At 47.8% G+C, this 23776-nt stretch overlaps 1 protein-coding gene across 1 annotated transcript in view; it reads left to right on the plus strand.

Moving 5' to 3' along the window:
* Positions 1-23776, plus strand: part of PAPPA (pappalysin 1) — a 230323-nt gene that overhangs the window by 32885 nt on the left and 173662 nt on the right. Inside the window, exons 2-3 of the mRNA XM_074362102.1 lie at positions 48-1110; positions 19913-20058. Coding sequence (XP_074218203.1) covers positions 48-1110; positions 19913-20058 — 1209 coding nt within the window. The remainder of the gene's footprint in view (positions 1-47; positions 1111-19912; positions 20059-23776) is intronic.

The raw sequence follows: 23776 nt of genomic DNA on the forward strand, positions 1-23776 counted from the left end.
CTCTTCCATCCTTTATTGACTCATCTTTCTCTTTTGGGGCCACATAGGGCTATATGACAAATGTTCTTATGCCTCACGTGACCGAGGATGGGTCGTGGGCATTCACACCGTCAGTGACCAAGGCAACAGAGACCCACGCTACTTTTTCTCCTTGAAGACAGACCGGGCCCGGCAAGTGACCACCATCAATGCCCACCACAGCTACCTTCCAGGCCAGTGGGTCTACCTGGCTGCCACCTACGATGGACGTCTGATGAAGCTCTATGTGAATGGCGCCCAGGTGGCAACCTCTGGGGAGCAGGTGGGTGGCATTTTCAGCCCACTGACGGAGAAGTGTAAAGTCCTCATGCTGGGAGGCAGCACCCTGAATCACAACTACCGGGGCTACATGGAGCGCTTCAGCCTGTGGAAGGTGGCCAGGACGCAGCGGGAGGTCCTGATGGACATGGAAACCCACGGCCTGCACACTCCTCTACCTCAGCTCCTCCTCCAGGAGAACTGGGAGGATGTGAAGCGCGCCTGGTCCCCCATGAAGAACGGGAGCAGCCCCCGCGTGGAGCTCAGCGGCGCCCCCGGCTTCCTGCTGGACACAAGTTTGGAGCCTCCGCTGTGCGGGCAGACGTTGTGTGACAACGCCAAGGTCATCGCCAGCTACAACCAGCTCCCACGGTTCCGCAGGCCCAAGGTGGTGCGCTACCGCGTGGTCAACCTTCGCGACGACGGCGGCGAGAACCCCACCGTCAGCCGCCAGCAGATCGACTTCCAGCACCGGCAGCTGGCCGAGGCCTTCAAGCACTACAACATCTCCTGGGAGCTGGAGGTGCTCGAGGTGAGCAACTCGTCCCTGCGCCACCGCCTCATCCTGGCCAACTGCGACATCAGCAAGATCGGGGACGAGAACTGCGACCCGGAGTGCAACCACACGCTGACCGGCCACGACGGCGGGGACTGCCGCCACCTGCGCTACCCCGCCTTCATGAAGAAGCAGCAGAACGGGGTGTGCGACCTGGACTGCAATTACGAGCGGTTCAACTTCGACGGCGGGGAGTGCTGCGACCCCGACATCACTGACGTCACCAAGACCTGCTTCGATCCCGACTCTCCCCACAGGTAAGTAAGGGAGCCCAACTCCTCCCACTTCCATCCCTGCGCACCTGACGCCCAGTGGGGTTCCCGGAATAATCCGGTTCACACAGCTGCACCAAGGAATCACGGGGACCTAAGCAAGTTTAGTCCGTTACAAAAAATATGTATTGAGAGCCTCCTGTGGGCTAAGAGGGAAAACTCAGGACCCTGTCTTCTCAGAAAGCTGAGTGTAAACTGGATGACCTGGGCTGAGTGCAAATAGCTGTGGTAAAGTTAGAGCCGAGATGAAATACAGTTTCAAATCCAGTTACTGGGTCACACTAGCCACATTTCAGAAACTCAGTAGCCACCTGGTGCTACTGGCTACCATACCGGACAGAGCCATATGAACACTTCCATCATGACAGAGCATTCTTCGGGCAGTGCTGCTAAAGCTGGCATGGGCTGGGGCCAGACAGTGCTGGGTTCAGATCTCAGCAATCCCATTTCCTCACTTTGTGACCTCTTACAAGCTATTCCCTCATCTGTAAAATGGGAATCGTCAAGGTACCTACTTTGTCAAGCTGCTTCTCAGACTGAGAGAGGGTACGTCAAGCACATGTCTCCTTGGGGCTGGCAGGTCATTCACCCTCAATAAGTGTGTCTGTCTTGTACAATGTAAGGTAGTGCGCGCTGGGTGTAGGGAGTGCCATGGGAGGTCAAAGAGAAGCAGCTGACTTGCTGCTTGACTCTTTGGGGGAAAGCTTAGCTACAGTTTGGACATCCCAGATTGATTTAGGGGAGAATGGAGGATGCTCAAGGCAGAGGAACCAGCAACCCCAAAGAAAAACCCAAAGGCGAACCCATGGGTGGTCTGTGTTTGATGTGGGACCCAGGAGAACTAGTTCTAAGCCGGTGAGACAGTCCGCATCCGCTTTCCTGACTCCCCAGGTTCACAGTGAACTTTTCTATTCTGTCCACCTCACAGGACCCTGGACTTGCTGATGGCTCGAGCACATTTGCCGACCTCTGCAGGTTTTCTGCTGACTCTTCTCTTTACGTCTCTCTCAAAAGAGCAAGGGCCTCCCATGCACAGACAAAATACCTATGTGCAAAGGAATGGCAATGCTGGCAGGAGGATGTCAGGCCTGGCACCAGGCCAGAGAGCACGTCAGCTCAGCCTCCTGGCACCAGGCGGGCTCCTGGACCCTCTCACCTTGGCTCAGAGTCAGGAGCAGCCAGTGTGGGAAGAAGCCTTGGTGTGTGGCCAGTTCCTTCCAGGTCATGATGCACTTTCATCTCTGCTGTCCTTTGGGCTTTGACAGGATTTGGTGAGGAGGACAGGACTGAGTTAGCATTTGCTCTTGACTGACGGGGAAACAGAGAGCCTTAGAGAGTGAAATGACTTGGCCAAGATCATGGGTCAGGAAAGCCATTCGGCTAAATCAGGACTGTAAGTATTCTGAGATTAATGCAGTGTGTGCTCTACTGAGCTGGACTCCCAGGAGTTACTGGTATGCCCAGGCAGAGTGGGCGTGGGGGAGGGCACAGGGCCACGAGTAGCTAAAAGTCATTCGTCCATTCTTTCATTCATTCATTCATTCATTCTTGCAACAATTGTCTATTCAGCTCCTACCAAGTACCAGGAAGGTGGGTACTCTCAGCTGTTTTGCTGAAGGAAATCCAGGATTCAGAACAGGGAAGACATTTAGCTAATAATTGGAGAGCTTGGATTCAAATCCAGGTCTGTTGACTACAGAGCTCCCACTGAAGGGGGGTATTTTTAAGTCCAAGGAGCAATAAGAGGCAGAGTCAAAGGACAGGGGTGACAGGCAGGGTGACAGGCAGGGTGGCTTTCCTAAAGCCTTGGGAGAAAACTGCTGAGTATGATTGGGTCAGGACCGAGGTCAGCTGCCCTCTGCAGCGGTATGCTGTGCTGGGGTGGTGGGGCCCCAGGTCCCAGATAGCTCGCAATCAGCAGACAGAGGGCTGGCAGGCTCCCACGGCCTCCTCTTTTCTGAGTCACGGGATTGAGAGCCCAGAATGACTGTGAGCCGCCATGTGCCAGTGCTGTGACCGCTCACGCCAGGGCCTGTTTGTTTGCTAGCTGGAAAGTCGTGTGCCCTGGGTGAGCCCCACCAGGAACGTGTTACCTCCTGATGAAGCTGGGGATGACAACGTTCTGGCCGAATCAGCTCTCCTGCGTGCAGAGAGAAACCTGTGGAAGTTCGCAGAGAAATACTTGCTTTGCAACTTAAAAAAAAAAAAAAATGGAGGGAGGGAAAGAGGGAGGAAGAAATGAAGGAAGGGTGGAAGGAAGGAAAGAAGGAAGGAAGGGAGGAAAGGAGGAAGGAAGGGAGGGAGGAAGGAAAGGAAGGAAGGGAGGAAGGAAGGGAGGAAAGGAGGAATGAAGGGAGGGAGGAAGGAAGGGAGACAGGCATCTATAATAGAAGCAGTGAAAATTAAATTGATATTGTCTAGGTGACTTTCAGTGAATTCTCACTCAGAGTGTGCTCCTGCGTTGCCTGCCTCTCTTTCTCTTCCTTCCTTCCTTCTTTCCTTCCTTCCTTCCTTTCTTTCGTTCTTTTTTTCTTTCTTTCTTTCTCCCCTCCTCCCTCTCTCTCTCTCTCACTCTTTCTTAATGGGTAAAGACAAAAAAGACAGTAGTTAAATTACCACTTTTCAATCTATGGTGAAGAACCAGTTTAGTTTTGTTTTGTTTCCTATGCGTTGCAAACTGATACTTTTGCAATCTGCAGCAAAAGTGAATTGCTATAACAGAAAACAGCACGAGAATGGTCAGGCAGTGCCAGAGTTCTTAAAGGTTCCTGAAGGCTGACTCTCCATTTCTGCGCTCACTGCTGTAGACTAGTAAGAACCCATTTGTGCGCTGCTTACTTTGAATAGCACTCATTAAAATTCATCATTTTGATAATGTAGATAGCAGTTCCCTTGAGTAAAAGAAGATCCACCAGTCTTGCAGCTGGGCAGATTGGCCAAGTCCATCTAAGAACTGCCATTTCTTCTAACACATTTGAACTCATTGTTTATCTACAAGTCCTTGGGTCCCTTAGTCCATGTTTGTGTTTATAGGAGAGCACCCAGTCTAGCAGAAGGCTGCAGAAGACATCGAAATGGTCAGACCTAGAAATATCTTCAGAGATCATTAGGTCCAAACCGCCTTTCCCCCATAGAGGGAAGCTGTGTCTGAAGCTCACATGATCCATTTGTGGGCAAACTGGGGTTAAGGATGCTCTAGATCTCTGAGTCCTGGTCCCAGGTCTGCTGTGGCCCAGCTTCTGAGAGCTGACCTGCGTTCTTGCCATGCCCAGATACCTGCCCCTCGCCTTCTTTCCCCACTCTCTTCTTCTTCCCAAATATCCCTGAGAGTTTGCGATTATGAAGTGCTGAGTGAGGGAATTCAGAAGACACTCGGATAAGGGCCATAGTTTCCAAGAACCACTGCAGAACTATTCGAGCTACACTGGCAGCGAGTTTCCTTATTAAGAGACGATGATAAAGACAGCCAAGGAGCATCTGCGCAAAGGAGGGGACAGAGGCAGCGGGGGGCCAGGGGCTGTGTCGTAGAACCACTCGAAGACGCTTGGCCTGGATGAGAAAATTCTCACGAGGCCATGCCCTTAAGGGCCGCGACGCATGTACTTCAAGTCTCTAAAGGCCTGTCCTGTGGAAAAGGGAGCAACCCTTGGCCATTCTCTGCCATCCTGCAGATGAGCCAGTGGGGCAGAACTTCACCTGAGGCCATCAGAATTGTCCACAAACAAGCTAGAATATGTTTCATGCATCTTTTTACAAGTGAGATGGAAGACCTGGATATTAATAGAAATCCCCAGTATGAGGAAATCCAGGGGCAGTTGACACTTTGGGCTGTACACACCCCACTGTGAGAGGATATTGCAACACACCCCCTGAGTTCCTGCTTGGACCCCTCCAGACCACAAGTTCTGGCACTGCTAGGTGAACTTCACCTTTGTCCTTGGATATCTATTCATATGGATCAGGACGGACAGGACAAAGAGACTTCCCTTACACACTGATGGCTCGCAGGGAAACATTTTTTTGTCTTCTCTTTATTATTATTTTTTAAAATTGAAGTACAGTCAGTAACAATGTGTCAGTTTTGGGTACACAGCACAATGTCCCAGTCATGCATGTACATTTTTACTATTTTTAATCTAACAAATGCATTCCCCACTGTAACTGACTGTACTTTAATTAAAAAAAAAAAAAAGATACTGTGAAAAAAAAAAAGGCATTCCCCTGGGGCCAGACTTTTTTTTTGCGGGGGGGGGGGACCCAAGTTGACATTGCTGGGAATCTTTGGAAAGGACTGGGATAAGCCTTGAGGCCAGCTCCTCACCCCCTCTGCTGGCATCTGTGGTTGTCAGTCTCTTCCCCTGCTCCTTGTCAGAGGTCATTAGACGGTTTGCCTTCACGTTTTGGGGTCTCTCTCTTCTTTTCTGGGATGACCTCATAGAACATATACTTCCTTCTCCCCAGTTCCTTCCAAATCTGCTAAAGTTGCACAGAATCAGGGATTCCGAGCGGAAAGGCGCAGTGGAGTGGTCCAGCCCCTGTTGCTGTAGGTGAGGAGAGTGAATTCCCCAAAAAGACAGCGCTGACCCAAGCCTTGCAGCGGGAGTGGGGCCGAGCTGAGGACAAGAGCTCACTCCTGCTTCTGAGGCATTTGCACCCCACTGCATGGCCTTAGTGTCTCAGCAGCTGGCAGTCTGAAACTTGGAAAATTTCTGTTCAGGATGATTGTGTTCTTACTCATCATCCACATTTTGTTAAGATTCTTCAGTAGCCAAGGTATTGTGATAAATGCCCTAGGGCTCCAGGATATAATCTATGTCCTGGAAGTGCTTGTATGCTGTGGTTTAATGACTTTTTGTTACAGTCATTCAAGAGATGGCCAGAGAGCAAATGATTAATTTCCACATGAACCCCACAGATGATAAGGCTTCCTTCCATGAGCTCTGAGAAAAGGCAGGATCACTATGGTCCAGAGAAATTAGGAGAGGTTTCCTGGTGGAGAAGGGATACAAACAGGCTTCTAGCATTAGTACGCTTTGGAATGATAGAAAAGAGAAAAGTGAGAGCAGAGGGGTTGAGGTAGGAGGGTGTGGGGAGGATACGAGAAAGAGGTGGGTCTGCTCAGGACTTCACGCAGGTAGATGCCACTGCCTGGTCTTCAGGTTGTCACACTCCGACCATCAGACTGATAACAGAACGAGAGAAGGATTCAGGAAATAGATTCTAGCCCTGACTTGGTGGCTTCTTGGTTATGCAATCTTGGGCAAGTCTGTAAATCTCCCTGAGCCTCCATTTCCACATCTATCGAAAGGGAATAATAATAATAATATCTGACCACCAGGATCACACAGTTGCCTTGGGGGACACATAAAGTAATATCCCAGAAAGAGTTCTGGGAAGAGAAAACCAGCATGAAGCTGAAAGAAGGCATTGTTATTTTTTTCAGCAACTTGGTTCATTCTTTTTCGGTAATCATGTAAGATAAATTGCTTGGAATTTTCTAATCAGACTATCAGAGTTTATGTAATGTGACTAACGTTCGTGAAAGCAGCAACAGGCCTGCTGTGGTGGGAAAATGATGGGGTATTGGAGACTGACCAGGATGTGGGTCTTGGTTCCATGTCCGTTCTTGGCCCATCTTTCAGTAACAGTTGCTGGGTTCTCATCTGTAAAAATTGGGTGAGAACAGCTATCCTGTGGCATGCCATGAAATTTCAATAAAGCCGTGTGTATGAAACACCTGGACGGTGCCTGGCACCTAGGAGGTGCTACAGGTACCGGGGGAGGTTCCCTTCCTGCTCCGGTGCGCACACGGGCTCCTCTCTGCCAGCGTTGTTTTCCGGAGACCACAGGCTCATAAAGAAGGTCTGGCTGAAACTGCATTTACACACACTGAGGACGTTTACCCAGATGACTTTCATTCTTAAAATACTAACTTTTTTTTTAAAAGACTGGCCACAGAATTGGTCTTTTTAAATGAAGACCACATCGCTTATATCAGACTCATGGAGCTCGCACACTGGTTTACTTTGAATATGCCCCAAACGTCTAACTGTGTTAAAGCACACATTTCCGCAGCATGGAACCATCCCAGGCAGTGTTGGCACTGGTCATTATGGGTGGTATGCCGATTTGGTTGAAGCTGTTAGATTTTTCGACCCTGACCAGCCCCCACATGTGCTTGAGTGTACATTCACCAACCCCATATCCAGGACCGCATTTTCTCGGATCCAGTCTGGGTTCCCCTCATGCTTTTCTTCTGAACAAAGTTCACCTTTACTCACAGGTCCCATCTGTGACCCTTGTGCACACGTGACTTTGGTCTTTGAGAGCAGATTAGAGGGGTAAATGGGGAGCAAGAGAAAAACTGCTCATGGCCCCTATACATGAGGTGAGTAAGGAGTTCAAGACAGTGGTCCGTGAGGAAGAGTAGGGGGGATCTGGACAGCCCAGCAAATAAATAAGTCACAAGTATTGGAGACAGAGCAGATGCAAATCAAGGCGATTAACGTTTCTATAACCTTGAACAGGTTTCTTCCTTTATCAGAGATTCAGTTGCTTCCTCTGTAAAATTGGAGATGAAAGTAACATTGGGTGGTTTAGAGGATGCAATGAAATTATACCCGGTCAACCCTTGAGAACAGTGAGTGCCTGGCATGTAGTGAGGCTCAGAATAACAGTGCTTGTTGTTTGTGGATTTTCTGTCTCTGGGAAATCCTCTGACCTCTTACACTCACATCCCCTAATTCTCAGCCCCTCCCGGATCCTGAACCCCTTCACTAGAACTTCCAGGCCAGAGTGGGAGTGGATATGACCTAATCACACTGTACTACCAAGGGCCCTTTGATTTTGGCTCCTGTGGGTTCCATTTTTAAAAGACTTTCTTGATTCCAAAAGCCCTGCACATACTAAATGCCAAAGTATCCACTTTCTCAAGAGATAAGCAGAAGGCCACACGAAGTTTATGCATTTCCACCAAAAAGCAAAGGCATGTCTGGGATCCTGGGCTCCCACTGAGTAGTTGACAGTGCCCATCCCAGGGAGGGAGCTGGAAGCCAAATGAGTGCCCCAGTGCTCAAGACCCCTCCAGGCAGTGTAGGATGGGGCTATTTTCCACCTGCACCTGGGACTCTGGCCACAGCACATCCATCTGTCAGAGTGTACAGGTGAAAGTCAGACCCTTTCCTCTGGGACACATCGGGTAGGCCCCCAACACGCCGGGGTCTGAGCTGCTGCCTCTCTCCCCCCTTTCCTAGTTGTGGGCTTCCCTCTCCCGTTCCCTGGACGGTGGGAGCTGGGAGCGCTCAGTGCCCTTGTGAGGGCCTCAGCGGGAGGCAGTTGGGTATTTTTTCCACTCTGGCTTTGCCCCCGTCAGCACTGGCATTCTTCTTTCTCCATCCACGGGTGATACTGACCACTCATGACAGCCTCCGTGCTCTGTCCACCGCCCTTCCAGGCTGGGGAGCAAAGTGGTGGGTGTCTGAGGGAGGATCGAAGGGACAGACACCCTGACTTTTTTTTTTCCGTGAGACATATTCCCCCAAATTGATAACTGCTTAGCTTGTACCTTCACACTCACAGCCGGCCACTCCCCGCCTCCTGGGGGGACCCCCACACCTCCACGCACACTTTCTGGAAACACAGAGCCATCGTGCGGACAGCAGTGCGTGTTGCTCACGGGTTTCTCTGCAGATGATGAACAGGCTCTCATGTCCCCGTTTTTACAGAAGGGCATTTTCTTTCTCCTCTCTCTGCTTCTCCTTCTTTCTCTTTTCTAGGTTCTAGGTTGCTTTGCTGGTCTGGTGGTGAAGGGTAGGGCGGGTAAGGGGATAACTGTCTCCATCTCAACATCTCTGATGTTTGCAAGTCCAGCCTTTTTTGAGCTCAGCCAGCCAGCCACAGCTCTTACCCTTGAACTTGGCTGCTGACTACTGAACTATTTTTATGGCCACCAAGGGCAGTGGTGACTGTAACTCCACCAAAGCACGGAGAATCTTCCAGAGGGTGGAAGTCAGACATGAAGGGAGAGCTTTTCCCCATGAAGATTCATGGTAGAGAAACATATTACGGCTGTGGCTTGGCAAAGTGTAAGGAAGGAAGTGACCAGATCCTTCCAGTAACTTCGTGGCCAGCGTGGGGTGAGTCACTTCTGTGACTTCCAGTTCTTCATCTGTAAAATGGGAGAATTGGGCTAGGAGAGTTCCTAGATCTGTTCCTGCTCAGACATTGTAATCCTGACTCCAGACTTGGGGGCACTGAGGCTGGAGTCCAAGTAGGGGGCCGGGGAGGGGCTTGAGATTGAAAAGGTGCAAATGCATTGACCCTGGGGGCATTCGGGGAAGTAAGAGACAGCCCCTGCCTTCTGAGTATTTTCCAGCGCCTGTACCTAGTTGAGTGCAGCGTGTATGGGGTAGCAGCGATGGAACTGTTACACTCTGTGGCAAGCTGGAAGCTCCTGTTACTCAAGTCCCAGCAACAGCCCACTGAAAGAGCCCCACGATGGACCTACATGTCTGCTGTTCTGTTTTCCCTCTGGCCCTGAACGTGGCATCCTCTTTCCAAAAATCAATTTCAATTTAATGATACTTTCGACAGCCTGACATACAATGTCATACTTTCCAGCATTATTTCCCCAGATTTGAACTCTGATTGTCACGTGACCCCTTGAGAGCTGTCTCTTTTTTAACCTCTCGAGAGACCCAGATTTTGTGGAAGCCTTGTTCACGGCCCTCCAGAGAGAGCTACCTCTCCCATAATGACTGCGTGGTTCTACCTTCAGGTACATCTGGGATTTGCCTGAAGTTGGAGGATTTGTGTGAGGCCACGGTCCAGACTAAAACCCAGAAGTTACCATATTGATTCAACACATTGATGATGATGTTGTAATTCTTGCTCTGTCCTCCTCAAATGTACTGTTGTTGGGTTGGCCTTCATATCACTTACGTGGTTTCCATGGCTAAATAATTAGGACAAAACTACACAGTCTGCCGAGATTCCACCTGTACCGAGAACGCTGTGGTGGCCACAGCTTACAAAACAGAGGTGGTTTGTCTTTATTGAACTGCACGTCAAGTGTAAGGCCAGCCACAGGGCTGTCGGTGAGCTGTGTGTACTCTTCTCAGTGTGGTCAGTTGTATTATTTATCAACTGTGGTTTTGATCCTCCAAGAAGAAAGCGAGGAGGTGGAAAGAGACAGCTGTGGGCCCTGGAACTGCATGCTTCTCGTGTGAAAGCAATAATTGGACGTGCATTACCGTCCTGGTACTTTGGAACACACTATCACACTTCAGTTGTTGCTCTTCCTTTTAGGGGGTTCTTCAAGCTTAACGGCTTCCTTGAAAGTAAGTAAACTCAGAGACCCTGGCGTTACCAAAGCAGAGCTGGTGGAACCCCAGGGAAAGATGTTAAGGGGGGGCGGGGCAGCTGTTCATTCGTGTGTGTGTGTGTGTGTGTGTGTGTGTGTGTGTGTGTGTGTGTGTGTCTCCCTCCTTATGTGCAGGCACAGTGCTAGGTGCTGGGGGTACAACAATGAGCATTTCACAAGATAGGTATCATTCTGCCCTAGTGGAATTTCCAGTAGGTAAATAAGTAGCTAGTTGGGTAAGTGATGTTACGGAGAAGTCCAAGGTGCTACGGAAACAGAGGATGGGTACTTGACTCATGAAGGGGTCAGAGTTGCTTCTAGGCTGGATCCAGAAGGATGGGCCGTGTTAACCAAGTGAGTGGAGCTGAGCTGGCCAGGAACCAGGTGTTCTGACACTTTGCCTCCTGCCCCAGAAGTCTCTAAAAGCCATTTTCAAAAAAACAAATGAGCAAAATAGGAGCTGAGTAGGTTCTGGTAAAAGGTAAGCATTTTAACTTGGTGTCCTTTATTCTGAGATTATTTTATTCTTTCCTTTAGTGTACTACCCTAGTTATCCTTTTTGAAAATTATGGTTATACAAGGGACAGCATAAATGGGGGAATTCACCTTTTGAATGCTTTACTTATTTGTCAGAATTAGAAATCGCTACTTTCACCTCAATTTTATAAGATGATCCAGAGATCTGAGAACCTCTCCATCAGCCCACGTGGCCTCCCTGAATCAGCGCCTTCCTCTCCTCCTGTCCAGATGCTCAGGGTTCTCCATCCCACCCATCTCCTGGTCTCATTATGATCCTATTCTTCAGAGAGCTGTGGGCCACTGATTTTCCTAGGGCTTGACCTTGACCGTCCACATGACACAGCAGAGGTCACAGCCCCAGACAGACAGATCTGATGGGCCTTGAGTTTAGGGCAGCAACAGAGGGGTTTTGATGTATAGAATCTGAGAATCTTAAAGGAGAAGTTCTCTAGTAGACCATGCCAGAACCCAGACCCATCATTTCCCCTCCTCTAACTCCACCCCCATATATCAAATTGTTCCTCGTGCATACATACCTCTCCTTCTTAGATACCCTCATATCCACTCCCTTTTCTGCAAGCCCCCGCCAAGTCCATCTTCTACATTCCTCCAGAAAGCTCTTTGAAAAACACAAACCAGATCATTTTATTCTCTTCCATACAGTCTGCCAGGGTCTGCTTGATGCTTTCAGGAACTCCCTAGCCTGGCATGTAAGATCCTTCCTGATGTGGCCATCGCTGGCCCCTCCCACCTCGTCTTCTGAATTTGCTCCCATGTTCCCAAGTTTGAAACCACACCAGAGGGCTTGTACTGTCTGACGCTTCTTATTCATTCTCAGGCCTCTTGGCTTTCTGGAGCTTCTGCCATTTTCCCTGTCTCCCATACTTGGTCCAATATCCAACCCAGCTCTGTTCTTCATGTGAAAACCTCCCTTATCTCTTACCTGCCTTGAGCTGGGTAAGTGTCCTTCTTCTGTGCTTCCACCCCATTCAGCACTCCCTCTGTCATAACATGTATCAGAAGAGGAGGGAAGGGACTAACTGTTGTTGTCTGTGGGATCCCACAGACCAGGGGCCACTCCTGCCTCTGACACCTGTGAGCAGGAGGGAGGGTCTTGGAGAAGCGGTGTCACCACGGAGCCCTGGTTTCTTCCCCTGCAAACTGGGGATACTCATACTTAACACATAAGGTTTTTGTAAAGCTTCAAAGAGATAATAATAATAAAAATAAAGGACTTCAACATGGCCAGTGTGTAGTAAACTCCCCCAAATGGTAGGTTTTATTAGTATATCACATCATGTTACAATCATCTGATAATTTGTCTTGCTTCCTTCATAAAACTGCCAACTTTTTGATAGTGAAAAGTGTATCTCATTCATATTTTATGCCCAGTTTCCAGCTTAAAGTATAGTAGATGGTATAATCTCAATAAATGTTGGAGAATGAAAGAGAAAAAGACTGAATGATGATATGTAGGGAGGAAGGAAGTTAAAAAGGGAAGAATGGAAGTGGGCAGGGAGGGAGGGTAGAGGGGACGTAATGAAAGAATGACTTACTCAGTAAAAGAATGAAGGAATATTCAGCTTTTCAATTGATCTTTGATGGGTGCTGTTACATTTTTCTTAGATTACACGTCAAGCTTCCATATAAAAGCTGTTATTTTTGAAACCGATCATTCGGGATTCTGAGGATTTAATAAACTCTTCAAGCTTTTTTTTTTTTTTTTTTTTTTTTTTTCTCTGTGCCTCTTCTTACAGACAAGAGAGGCAGATTTAGGCATTTCTGACAATGAAACTAAGCAGGAGAATAAAGTCCAGATCATTAGGGCCCTTGGGATAAAAGTACAAAATCCAGGTTTTAGAACCGGTCACAGTTTGGAGAAAGCTTGCTATTTGGAACAAGGATATGGATGCAATAAACATTCTGAGGTTTATCTTGCTTTAATGACTTGCTTTGAGTGGCTTTGATCTCTGTATTTGATAATCACTTTCAAATGGTCTGGTGTGTTCTGAAAGTGGTGTAGTGGTTCACGGACTTGAGATCTTCCTTAGGAATGACAGGCTGCAATCAGAACTTGGAAATAGGCGCTGTTACAGGGCTTTACTCTGTGAGTTGTAGAAACAGGGCGCCTGCCTGGAAGGAAGAGAAACACATTGGTTTAGTGATGGGGACCAGGGTTCACTGATGGAAGGGAGACACATTGGGCATTGGGAGCTAAGACCGGTTTCCTCTCACTCCATGAACAAGCTAAATAGAACTGTTCATCTTGTGGCCTTTTCATGAGGGGGCACTCTTTTATGGACTTTCTTGTGCATTCCCTCCTTGAATTTTTGTATTCACCTTTCCAGGTTGAATTTTATAATCCTCATTTTACAGATGAGGAAATTGAGGATCAGAGAGGGTGAGTCACTTCTCCAGAGTCACAGAGCCATTCAGTAGAAGAGGGAGGATTTGAACCCTAGTCTGTCTCTCTGTTAGGATGTGGCTCTTTTTTTTTTTTTCAAAAAATAATAAAGCTAAGAATTATAACAATCAGATAGGTCTGGAAGAAAATAGTAAATACAAAAATATGTATAACAAACACTGACATGCTTATGCCCCATTTTCATATCCTTGAATGAAGAATAGGCTTCAATCCAAAATAGTTCTATCTAGAAGTCTATCCAAAAGCATTAAGTTATGAAAATAACAGAGTCTTACTGTATAAGACTGTTCCCTGCATGGACTACAAGGAGAATAAGGGTCTAAGGGATTCTGCTGAAATGTTATGCTGAGTGTTTAAATAAGTTTCCCTTTAGAGAAAAAAATGTGGCTTTTTCTATAGCACTCTGCCACTCTTTCCCTTAAATTGAGAGAGACACCACCAGCCTCTAGCTTTGGAAGTGGCCCACTCTTAGCCAGGATCAGCTCAAACAAACCTTCCTCAAAGTGAAGGCATCAGCACGTGGCCGCTGCCTTCCCCCTAACCTGCCTGCACCTACCCAGAGCCCAGGGAGCAGGATTTTGGCCTGGCACTCACTTCTCAAAGATCTCAGCTATCACTTCTAAAGTGGGGAGTCATTTCGCTTTGAGTGGAAACAGAAATAGACACTCGTCAGCCTTGATTTGGGCTCACTGTAAGCCAGACCTCTGACCAACCATCTTTAAAATGGGAGAGCCAATGTATGAGGCTTCTCGAGTTCGAAAAATTGGAGGCTTTCATAATTCCATTCGAGGGATTGTTGTTGTTGTTCTGCATCTTGAATGTAGTTCCCTTTTGCTTCTCATTTCAATAAAACAGGCTCTGACAGCCCTCTCATTGAGATTATTACAGAGTTGTACCATCTCAGGCCAGTGCATTTAGGAAATATGCAGTTGGCACTCACCAGCGAGTGAGATGCATAAAGAAAATATTCTAATGACAGTTGAGTTGAGAGAGCTTTGATCTCCCTCCAGAGCTGCTCTCATGGCTTTGAAATGCAGTTCTGGCAGAGGGGTAAAGTCTGGGCGCCTCGGCTGGGGGGCCCCCTGAAACTGACATTCCAGGGGACCTGCAACCTTCCTGGGAGGAGCCAGGTAGCAGGGCCGGGCGGGAAGAGCAGAGGCACTGAGACACCTCTCTCTCTCGAGGGGCAGTCGGGGAGAGGATCTAGGTTAGGAGGGACTTTCCAGCCTAGCCTCACATTTCCCAAACTGTAGTCTTTATGCTGTTGTTTGATTTTTGGCAAAGGCAGAGGTGGGGCGGGGGGGGGGGGCGGGGAAAGGATTATGGTCAAATATGTCTGGGAACACTTCATACACTCTCTGCCTTACTCCCACTTTGTATATTAAAGGCTCTGAAAATTCTTGCAATTAAAAATATATGTGTATTTAACCTTGTTTAACAGAGCATGTCCTAAACCCATCTGGCTTGGAAACTCTTTTCCTTTAAATCAGCCTATGCTTCTTGTGGATTTAGCCGTCTACAGACCGCGATTTGGAAAACACTGGTAGTACACAAGCTCACCGAATAGTCGGGGACTCTTGAGCTGCAGACCAGGTGGCCGAACATAGTGGGGACGGGCCAGAAATTCAGCAATGGCAGGTTCTACACAGGGGTGTCCAGCTGAGGGGGACGGATGATGCCGCAGCCCTTCCCCTGCTGAACCCTCCAGGCTTCGTCCCCATGCAAGGAGCTGTGTCCCCTGCCCTCCGAAGGGACGGTGCGAAAGTGCTGTCACATACAGGCTGGTGAATAGAGGTCTGCGCCCTTTCCTTGATACCTTGGGCGAGCCACTTCACTTCCCTGAGCCCTGGGCTTCCTCACCCTGTTCTGAAGTTACGCAGTTTACAAGAGAAGTGCTCAGAAGCCACCAACCAGGGGTAGTTCTCTCTCTCGATGGAAAGTTTTAGGAGACAGAGATGACAAAGGCTTGACTTCCACCGGACTGAAGCTTATCACAGCCTGATGGAGGAGGCAGGTGGTCACACACAGAGGGACGACAACACAAAGCCGGGTGGTAAGTGCTAGAAACGAAAGCAGGGAGCTCTGAGGAGGGAGGATCGTCTTCGGCTAGAGGCGGTGTTGATGATGTTGGTGTTGCTAATAATTATCATTGTTAACAATAACGCAATAAAATAGCCGAGGCTACTCAATGAGTGCCTTCTGTGTGCCAGGCACTGTGTGAGGAACTTTGTCTGCACTGCCTCTAGTCTTCCTGACACCCCTGAGGGTGGGCACTGTCACCCCATCTTACAGGGGTGGGTGGGCAGGAGTGGATACACGGAGTGCGTGACATGGAAGCTGAACTTAGCAGGGAGGGTCATATTTTAAAAGGCCAAGATGCAGGAAGAGAGCTTACAAAGCAGAGAAGAGAAAATGTGGACATGCTTTGGGCATGGGCATAATTGGGAAAAACCAGAGGTTCCCAAGATGTGGAAACCATAAGCCCTTGAGTGGGAGGTTTGGGGAGGAAGAAGAGGATTGGGTGGTAGGGATGCGATTCTGAGAGCTGAGACGCGGAGAGCCACCCGGAGGCAGACTGTCAGTTTAGGGTGTTACCCAGCAGGAGAAAGTAGGAGGCCAGACTCTGGAGGGGACCATGCTGAGCTATCTCACTGAATCCCTCTGGGATCCCTGTGAGCTAGCTGAGACTCAGAGAGGTCGAGCAAAGTCCACCTGAGTAGTACTCCTGCGTAAATTAATGAACACACGGAGCTTTGGGTTTGGATTGATTTTTGGAGGGGTAATGTTTGTTTTTTTTTAATTAATTTGGCCCATTTATACTCCAACCTCCCCACAGTGGCAAAATGGAAAGAAAGTAAGAGGCCCTGAGCACATCCTTTTCCTCCTCTCATCATCCATCTCCCTAAATTCTAATGGTCCTTCTCAGCCTGACCTGAGCTTTCTCCTCCCTCCTTCAACAGAGGGAATAAAGAAACCTTAAAGAGAGAGCGGGAGGGAGGTAAATATCCACAGGGACTCCTGCCCCCCAAGATTTTCCCCTGATACTTGTGGGAGACACCAAGCTTGGCTCTGGATTGGTGGGAAGACCTCAGCCAGTACAAGGAACTATTTTAGCCACAGAGCTGGTCTCCAGAAAGAGCTGGAGAGGAGAGAGACCGATGGGGCCAGGGGTCTGAGTGGCTGCCTGGATTCTTGCTCTTTTGGGGAATGAGGGCTTCTCAAAGTGTGAAATAAAAGCCCACATACAAGCAAGCGAGAGGCTTCAATATCCCACATCTCTGCCTTGGGCCAGGATGAACACCGCCCCCCTGAAAAGATTGGTTTCTGCAATTACAACGGAATAAACAACCAATTAAAATGTTCCCCCCGCCCCGACCTCACCCCTTCTCCTCCTCTCTTGAAGCTTTCTCAGCTTAGAGCAATGGGGCAAAGAGGTGACTTTCTCTAATAACGTGTGTGTTCTCTGCCCGAGAGAACGCATGATGGAAATGAACAAATCAATTAGAAAATAATAAATAATGTGGAAAGGGCTGATCCAAGAAAACCTCGGCTTCTCTGTGTTTTCATTCTCCTCCCACACATTGTTTCCTTTCGCCGTGGCCCTGAGTGAGCTTGGAATCGAGGGTGAGGTTGTGGGAAGAGTTGGACACGTCTAGATTTGCACTTGGCCTTGTCAGTATTTATGTGATCTCTGAACCCCTGTTCCTTCATCTGTAAGATGGGGATAAATAACCAGAATAGCTAAACATTTACCGAGGGCTTCTACGTGCCAGGTATTATTCTGAGCCGTTTACACTTCCTTTGTTAACGTCCCAAATCCTCTGAACAACTCTATGAGGTAGATACTGTTAGCATCCTTGTTCTGTGTGTAAAGAAACTGGGGCCCAAGAAGTTAAGTAAATAGCCCAGGGTGACCCAAACATCAGGTGGACAAGCTGGACTCAAATCCAGGACTTTGGCTTGAGAACGGGCCACCTTACCCCCTCTGCTTTGTGGCTTCAGCTGCCGGACAGAGATGGGACAACAGGTGTCACTAGCACAGGGCCTGGCATACAGCAAGTGCTTCCTAAATGCTTGCCTTTTTCCTTCCTCATTCCTACTCTGATCGTTCCAACTCATTATGAGCCTTCTAGTCCAAGAAGCTGAAGGTGGGATCTCGGGGCAGAGAAGGCACAGCAGCCAGATTTCTGGGCAGTATCTCCGCTTCTGTGGCTGTCCTCGGAATCAGTGTCTGGCTGGACCTGGACATGGATGTGACGTCTCTAGGACCTGCCTGTATCTCCAGCTCTCCAAATCATGTTCACCTTGCTTTGAAAAGCCGGAGGAATTATGGTCACATGACTAATCATGGGCTCTCGGTAACGTGGGTGTCCAGGAGGGCACTGTCGGTCGGAGACGCATCCTGTTCCTGTCTGAGTGAAGGTGTAGGTTGTGACCCATGGAGATGCTCTGTGATGCTCACTAATCCCAGTGTGTCGGTAAGGAAACTGAGGCCGCCTAGGAAGGAAGTGCTGAAGCTGAGGCTGGGACCTCAATATTTTAGCTTTTCTCTTTCCCATTGTAAATTCGGCTCCATCAGCATTTATGGAGGGCTTGCCCAGTGTCAAGCCCTGTGCTGGGACCTGGGTAAACAGAGATGAGCTACGCACGTTCCCTGGCCCCAGAGAGCCACACACAGTGGTAGATACAGACAGGTGATGTGATCGTTTGGAGGGTTGCGAGAGTGTGTGCGAAGAGGAGGTGGATAAGTACAGAGACAGTCAAGGCGGTACCGGGGAGATGGGAATCAGGGAGGTCTTCCTGAAGGAGTGGTACCAGAACAGACTTTGGATTTGTTCATCAGAGGACAAAATGGGGAGCAGAGTCTCTGGCAGAGGGAGCAGCACGAGTAAATGCACTGAGGTTAGTGCATCATGGGGGTTGCTGACTACACACAGTGGGAAATTCACTGTGAGTTCTCATTCTGCCTTGGAGAGAGATGAGGCCAAAGGGGCAGACAGGGTCTTGTAGGCCACGCTGGGGATCTCAGACTTCACTCTTTCACACACGGGGAGGTTCTTCTATGACTCCAGGAGGGAAAGAGAAGGGCAGCGCCATTCGTGTTTTACCGACCAGGCTCTGTGCCAGCCCCCCATGGAGAGGCAGCATTACAGGAATGGGAAGCCCTTCCAACGAGCTGTGTGACCTGAGCAAGGTGTGAAGGTTCTGTAAGCCTCTTTCTCCTCCTCTGGAAAATGGGGATAATAATACCACCTACCTCAGTGTTATTAAGATTAAAGAAGATAACCCACACGAAGTCGGACCACATAGAAGGGCCCAGCAGACATTAAATATCATTATTCATAGGCTTGATCTCACCTACGACAGCAGGCTGCCTGCTTGCTTGTTTATGTATGTTTTTATTCATTGATTCATTTCCAACTTTACTCCAGAAATGAGTATCACCTGTTCATAAGGATCCTTAATCTACATGATGACAGACATAAAATGGGGACTGAAGAAGCATGAGAGGGGAGCTGGATACCTCTCTCTGTTTAGAAAATGACCCACTGGATAACATGCCTGTGACTAGTCTGATGGGAGAGTTGTACGCCACAAGGGAAGAGTTCGCATTTATTGAGCACCTCGGATATGCCAGTCTCTTTGCAAAGACCCTTTCTTTCTCTTTCCAAAGTATCCTTGTTCAGTGTATTAAAGAGTTTATGATTGTAGCATGGGGAGTTAATTCACTTTTCCAATAGGTCAGTCTGTACCCTAGATACAATGGCAGCTGCCCCAAATACAATATCCCTTCATCTTTATCTTATGGACAAAGAAACAGAGGCTTACAGGCTGCAGAATCATCTATGGGAGTCAGATAACACCTCAGTGAAAAGAGAGTAAGTTTCTAAGCTAGACGGAATTGGCTTTGAAACCCAGTTTTGCAACGTTGGGCAACCTGTTTCATCACTTTGGACCACACGTTGCTTATCTTGCGAACAGAGTAATAATGTCTCCTTGCAAGATTGGAATAGAGATTCAAAACAGGCCTCCTAGTGTAGCTCTGTATTTGCCAAATGTATGGTCTGAGGTCCACGGTGAATGAATGAAATAGAGAAGAAGCCAAGACTAGAATACACGTTACCTCTTTCATAGCCTGTTCCTGATCTACATCCACATTATGTTGCTCTGTCATCAGTCAATACAGCAGAGTCCTCAGGGGCACAGATGTTGACTTGAGATTAATCTAGGTTCTAAACTGAACCCTACTGTTGTTCTAAGCTGAGCAACCTTCAAGTTTCTCAAAATCACAAGGACTTTTTTTTAATGGATTTAATTTTTTTTAATCTGTAAAATGGGATCATCTCCCTTACTATTGGGGGAGTCAATGAGGTGATGTTTATAAAGTGTTTTGCAAAGTGCCTGGCACACAGTGACTCAATTAATGTAGGAGTACCTGTTATTTGATGGTGATGACAGCCAAGGTTCTTTTTCTCTTACAGAGCATACTTGGATGTTAATGAGCTGAAGAACATTCTTAGATTGGATGGATCAACACACCTCAATATCTTCTTTGCAAACTCTTCGGAGGAGGAATTGGCGGGAGTAGCAACTTGGCCGTGGGACAAGGAGGCCCTAATGCACTTAGGTGAGAATTAGAAACTTCTTCAGGAAGAAATTAGATTAGCACAGGAATACATTCAGTAGTGATGGTGGTGATGATGGTGGTGGTGGTGATGGTGAACAACCTACTTACTCATCACTTTTTAATTTTTCAAAACTCCTTAGCTTTCCTTATCTTTCAACCATCAAGCAGTGCTCTGAAAAATAAATTAATATTATTAACCCTGTTCTACTAGTGGGGAAACTAAGATCCAGAGAAGGAATGGGGCTTGCCCAAGGTCATACACAAATCAGCGGCAGAACCACAATTGGAATTTAAGTTTCCAACTCTGTTCACTGTTGGCTTTCTCCTTATTGCCCCTGCCTCTCAGCCCATGAGCTGGCCCAGCCGGTCATGGGTTGGCTTGAGAGACACCAAAGAGGCAAGAGAGAGTTCGTGAGAACTCCTTGTTCCTCCATGTTCCACCCACCACCACCAGGAACCCTTCTTAAATTCAAATTATGCGTATCCATAAACAAGACATATGTTTATATAAACTAATCACCAAAAGTCAGAAATGACAATGATTTCTGAACCAGGCCCTGTAAGCAAACATTGTTGTTCTGTAATTTTAACTTTTCCATGCCTTCTTCCAGTACGTGTCTATACGTAGACATGCATTCTTTAACTTGCACACATTTGAAATCATAGCATAGATGCAATTTTCTGTTCTCTTTTCACTTAATATTATGCTGTCTACATTTTTCCATGTTGCAACAGTCTTCATATAATTACTTCCCGTCCAACTTGTTTTTTTTTCCCCACTTAACATCACAAGAGAAAGCATCTCTCTGGGTTATGTCCATTTCTCTAAAGATGAGATTTTTAATGGCCACATAATATTCCACTGAGTGAGGGCACTGCAGTTTATTTAGCTATGTCCCCTTTATAGAATGTTCCTACTGTTTACACTAATGAATACTGATGACTCAGGGAGTACCTTCCTGACAATGGTAGGGCTTAGCAGAGAGATGTTGCTGGATCTTTCCTCAGGCCTGTCTAGTCCCCCAGTAGTACAGCCAGAGTCCAGTAGCAGTTTTAAATCCACAGGATCTTGGAGATGAAGGACACGGCAACTTCAAACAATAAAGCTATGCTGAGTCAAACTCTAGACTTAGTTCTCTAGACCACTCTCTTTCCCTAGTCCTTTTAAAGAGTGAAACTAATGTGTGTGTGTGTGTGTGTGTGTGTGTGTGAGCACATGCATCTTTGTGGTTGTGTAAGTAGAGATAGATACAGAAATAAGTATCTAGTGATTCTTGGTGGAGGGGAGGATTTTTTCCCCTAGGAGACATTTGGCAATATCTAGAGACATTTTTGGATTTTACAAATGGGGGGAAGCTACTGGCATCTAGTGGGTAGAAACCAGAGATGCTGCCAGACCTCTGACAATACCCACAATAAAGAGTTATCCAGCCCAAAATATCGATGGTGCTGTTGTTGAGAAACCCTGAGACAGATGATGGGTGGGTAGACAGACGGGCAGACAGGCAGACCCAGGCAGACAGGGGCTGGGCAGGAGAGAATGTGCAGCTTAGGCAAGCTGAAGCTGATTAGCTCATATGGCGTGCCTCCATGATGTCCGGGGATCTTGCCGGCCCCAGGCCAGAATACATGGTTGTTCTCAGCTGTGACTTAACCCAGCGGGATGGCCTTAGGCAAGTCTCTTTCCTTCTTCAGGTCTCAGTTTCTTCCCATTTTAAATGAATAGGTTAGAGCAGGTGGCCTCCAAGGACCCTTCTCCGTGCTGAAAATTCTGTCCTCTTGGAAAAATCCACCAAAAGGGTCGTGATCAGAGTCTTAGAAGGGTTGAGCAGCGGGCTTCTAACGCTGGAGAAAAATACTCCTGACAATTCCGCGAATTTCAGGGACTGGCTCAGGACCAGGAATACAGAAGGCTATAAATCCATAGCATGTTATAGTATTTCAGGATGATGTCAGCCTCAAGCTATTTCACCTTTTAAGAGAAGCAGTGAAACAGGGCTCAAGCTCTGTGCTGTTGTTCTGTGAAAAGGGGAGAGCTGGGAGGGAGGGGATGAGGTAAAGCAAACAGAGCCCGCCTGGACATTAAGTCGACCATGCTGCCATGATCCAGGGAAATACCTGTGGGGTCCTGCCCCCTCCCCCATTTACCTCCATGTTAAAGCTTCATAAAGAGACAGAGAATCATTGGCACTATGGTAGCTGTTTATTTTAGAGCTCACCAGAGACGCAGAGTCACTTTCCCAAGATCACACAGCCAGTGTGAAATACAATGAAGATTGCAACCTATGCCAGGCTAACTCCAGTTGGCTTCCACCTCCCCATCCTGAGACGTGTTGATAATAAACAATTCCTCTGCAGAAGGCCCAAACCCAATTTATTAGAACCATATATATATATATATATTATACTTTTTTTTTTTTTTTTTTTTTTTTTTTTTTTTTACTCTCTTTTCCTGCTGTTACACCATGGTCCCTGGAAAAAGCCTTGGGTGGGAAGGGGATTATGTTTCATATTATGATTGACAGAAAATAATTGAGAGAGATTTCCTGTCTCAATTTCTCGTCCTCCCTGCCTCTGTCTGCCCCTGCTCTCACACACACACGCATGCACGCACACCCCCACACACCCTCTCATACATCTTTATCTTTGTGCTGGAAGGCTCTGAGCAGTGCAGAATTAATAGACTCCGTGAGCCCCATGAGTAAGCAAGCTCACCCTCCCTGCAGTTCAGCCTGAGATAAAACTCCCCTCACGCCTGCTCCAGGCTCGCCAGTACAAATCAACAAGACCCTGCCTTCCCGTCATTCATTTGTAAGATGCTGCTCTGCACTCAGAGTCACTGCTTGCAGGTTGCTCGGACTTGAATCTTAACTTTCCCTTAAACACATTAGGATTTTACAGTTGAAATATCTCTCTGCCAGCCTATATGTATTTCTCCAAGGCCTAAAAATGAACAGAGAACCATGCTTATCCATCGATTTTACTGAGATCTGGTCCATCCATCTGCCCCAATTAAGCCACATTCAATCTTTTAAGACACGTGGGTTAGATTATTGCTTCTCAAACTGGAACATACAGGCAAGGCACCTGGGGCTCTTGTTAAACTCCTTATTCTGATTCTGTAAGTCTGGGGTGGGGCCTGAGATTCCGAGCGTCTAATCACCCTCCCGGGGATGCTGGTGCTGCTTGTTCTTGAGACACCCTTGGAGCAGCGAGTGATCAGACAGCAAGTAAGGCACTTGCTGTGTGTCAGGTGCTGGGCTGGCTGCTTACCCATGGCTAGTTAGACCTCACAAAACTCCTTTAATTGGGTTGGCGTTCAGCAAATACTCAACTTACATTTAGCAAGATGCCATACTCTGGGCCCTGTGGTCAGCATTAGCAGCAGAACTCAGATTAAACTCCCTGGCTTTGGAACCCGAGGATCTTGGGTTCAGATGCCAGCTTCCCACTTACTGACTTGATCATGGGCCGGTTACTTGAACTCTCTGTCAGTCCGTGCTCTTCTCATTGAGTTGCGAGATGCTCAGGTGTGATTATACACATGAAACACTTAAGCAGAGGGCCTGAGGATACATAGCAGATGCTCAAGAAATGTTGGCTGCTGTGACCAGTGTTGCAAAGGCGAGCACGCCATGGTGCTGGCCTGCATGAATGCATACTGTCATCAGGTATACAGAGCTGCAGAAACGGATTCAAGGATGGCGGTTGACTTGCT

This window comes from Camelus bactrianus, chromosome 4 (genome assembly GCF_048773025.1).
Source record: "Camelus bactrianus isolate YW-2024 breed Bactrian camel chromosome 4, ASM4877302v1, whole genome shotgun sequence".
Taxonomy (NCBI): Eukaryota; Metazoa; Chordata; class Mammalia; order Artiodactyla; family Camelidae; genus Camelus; species Camelus bactrianus.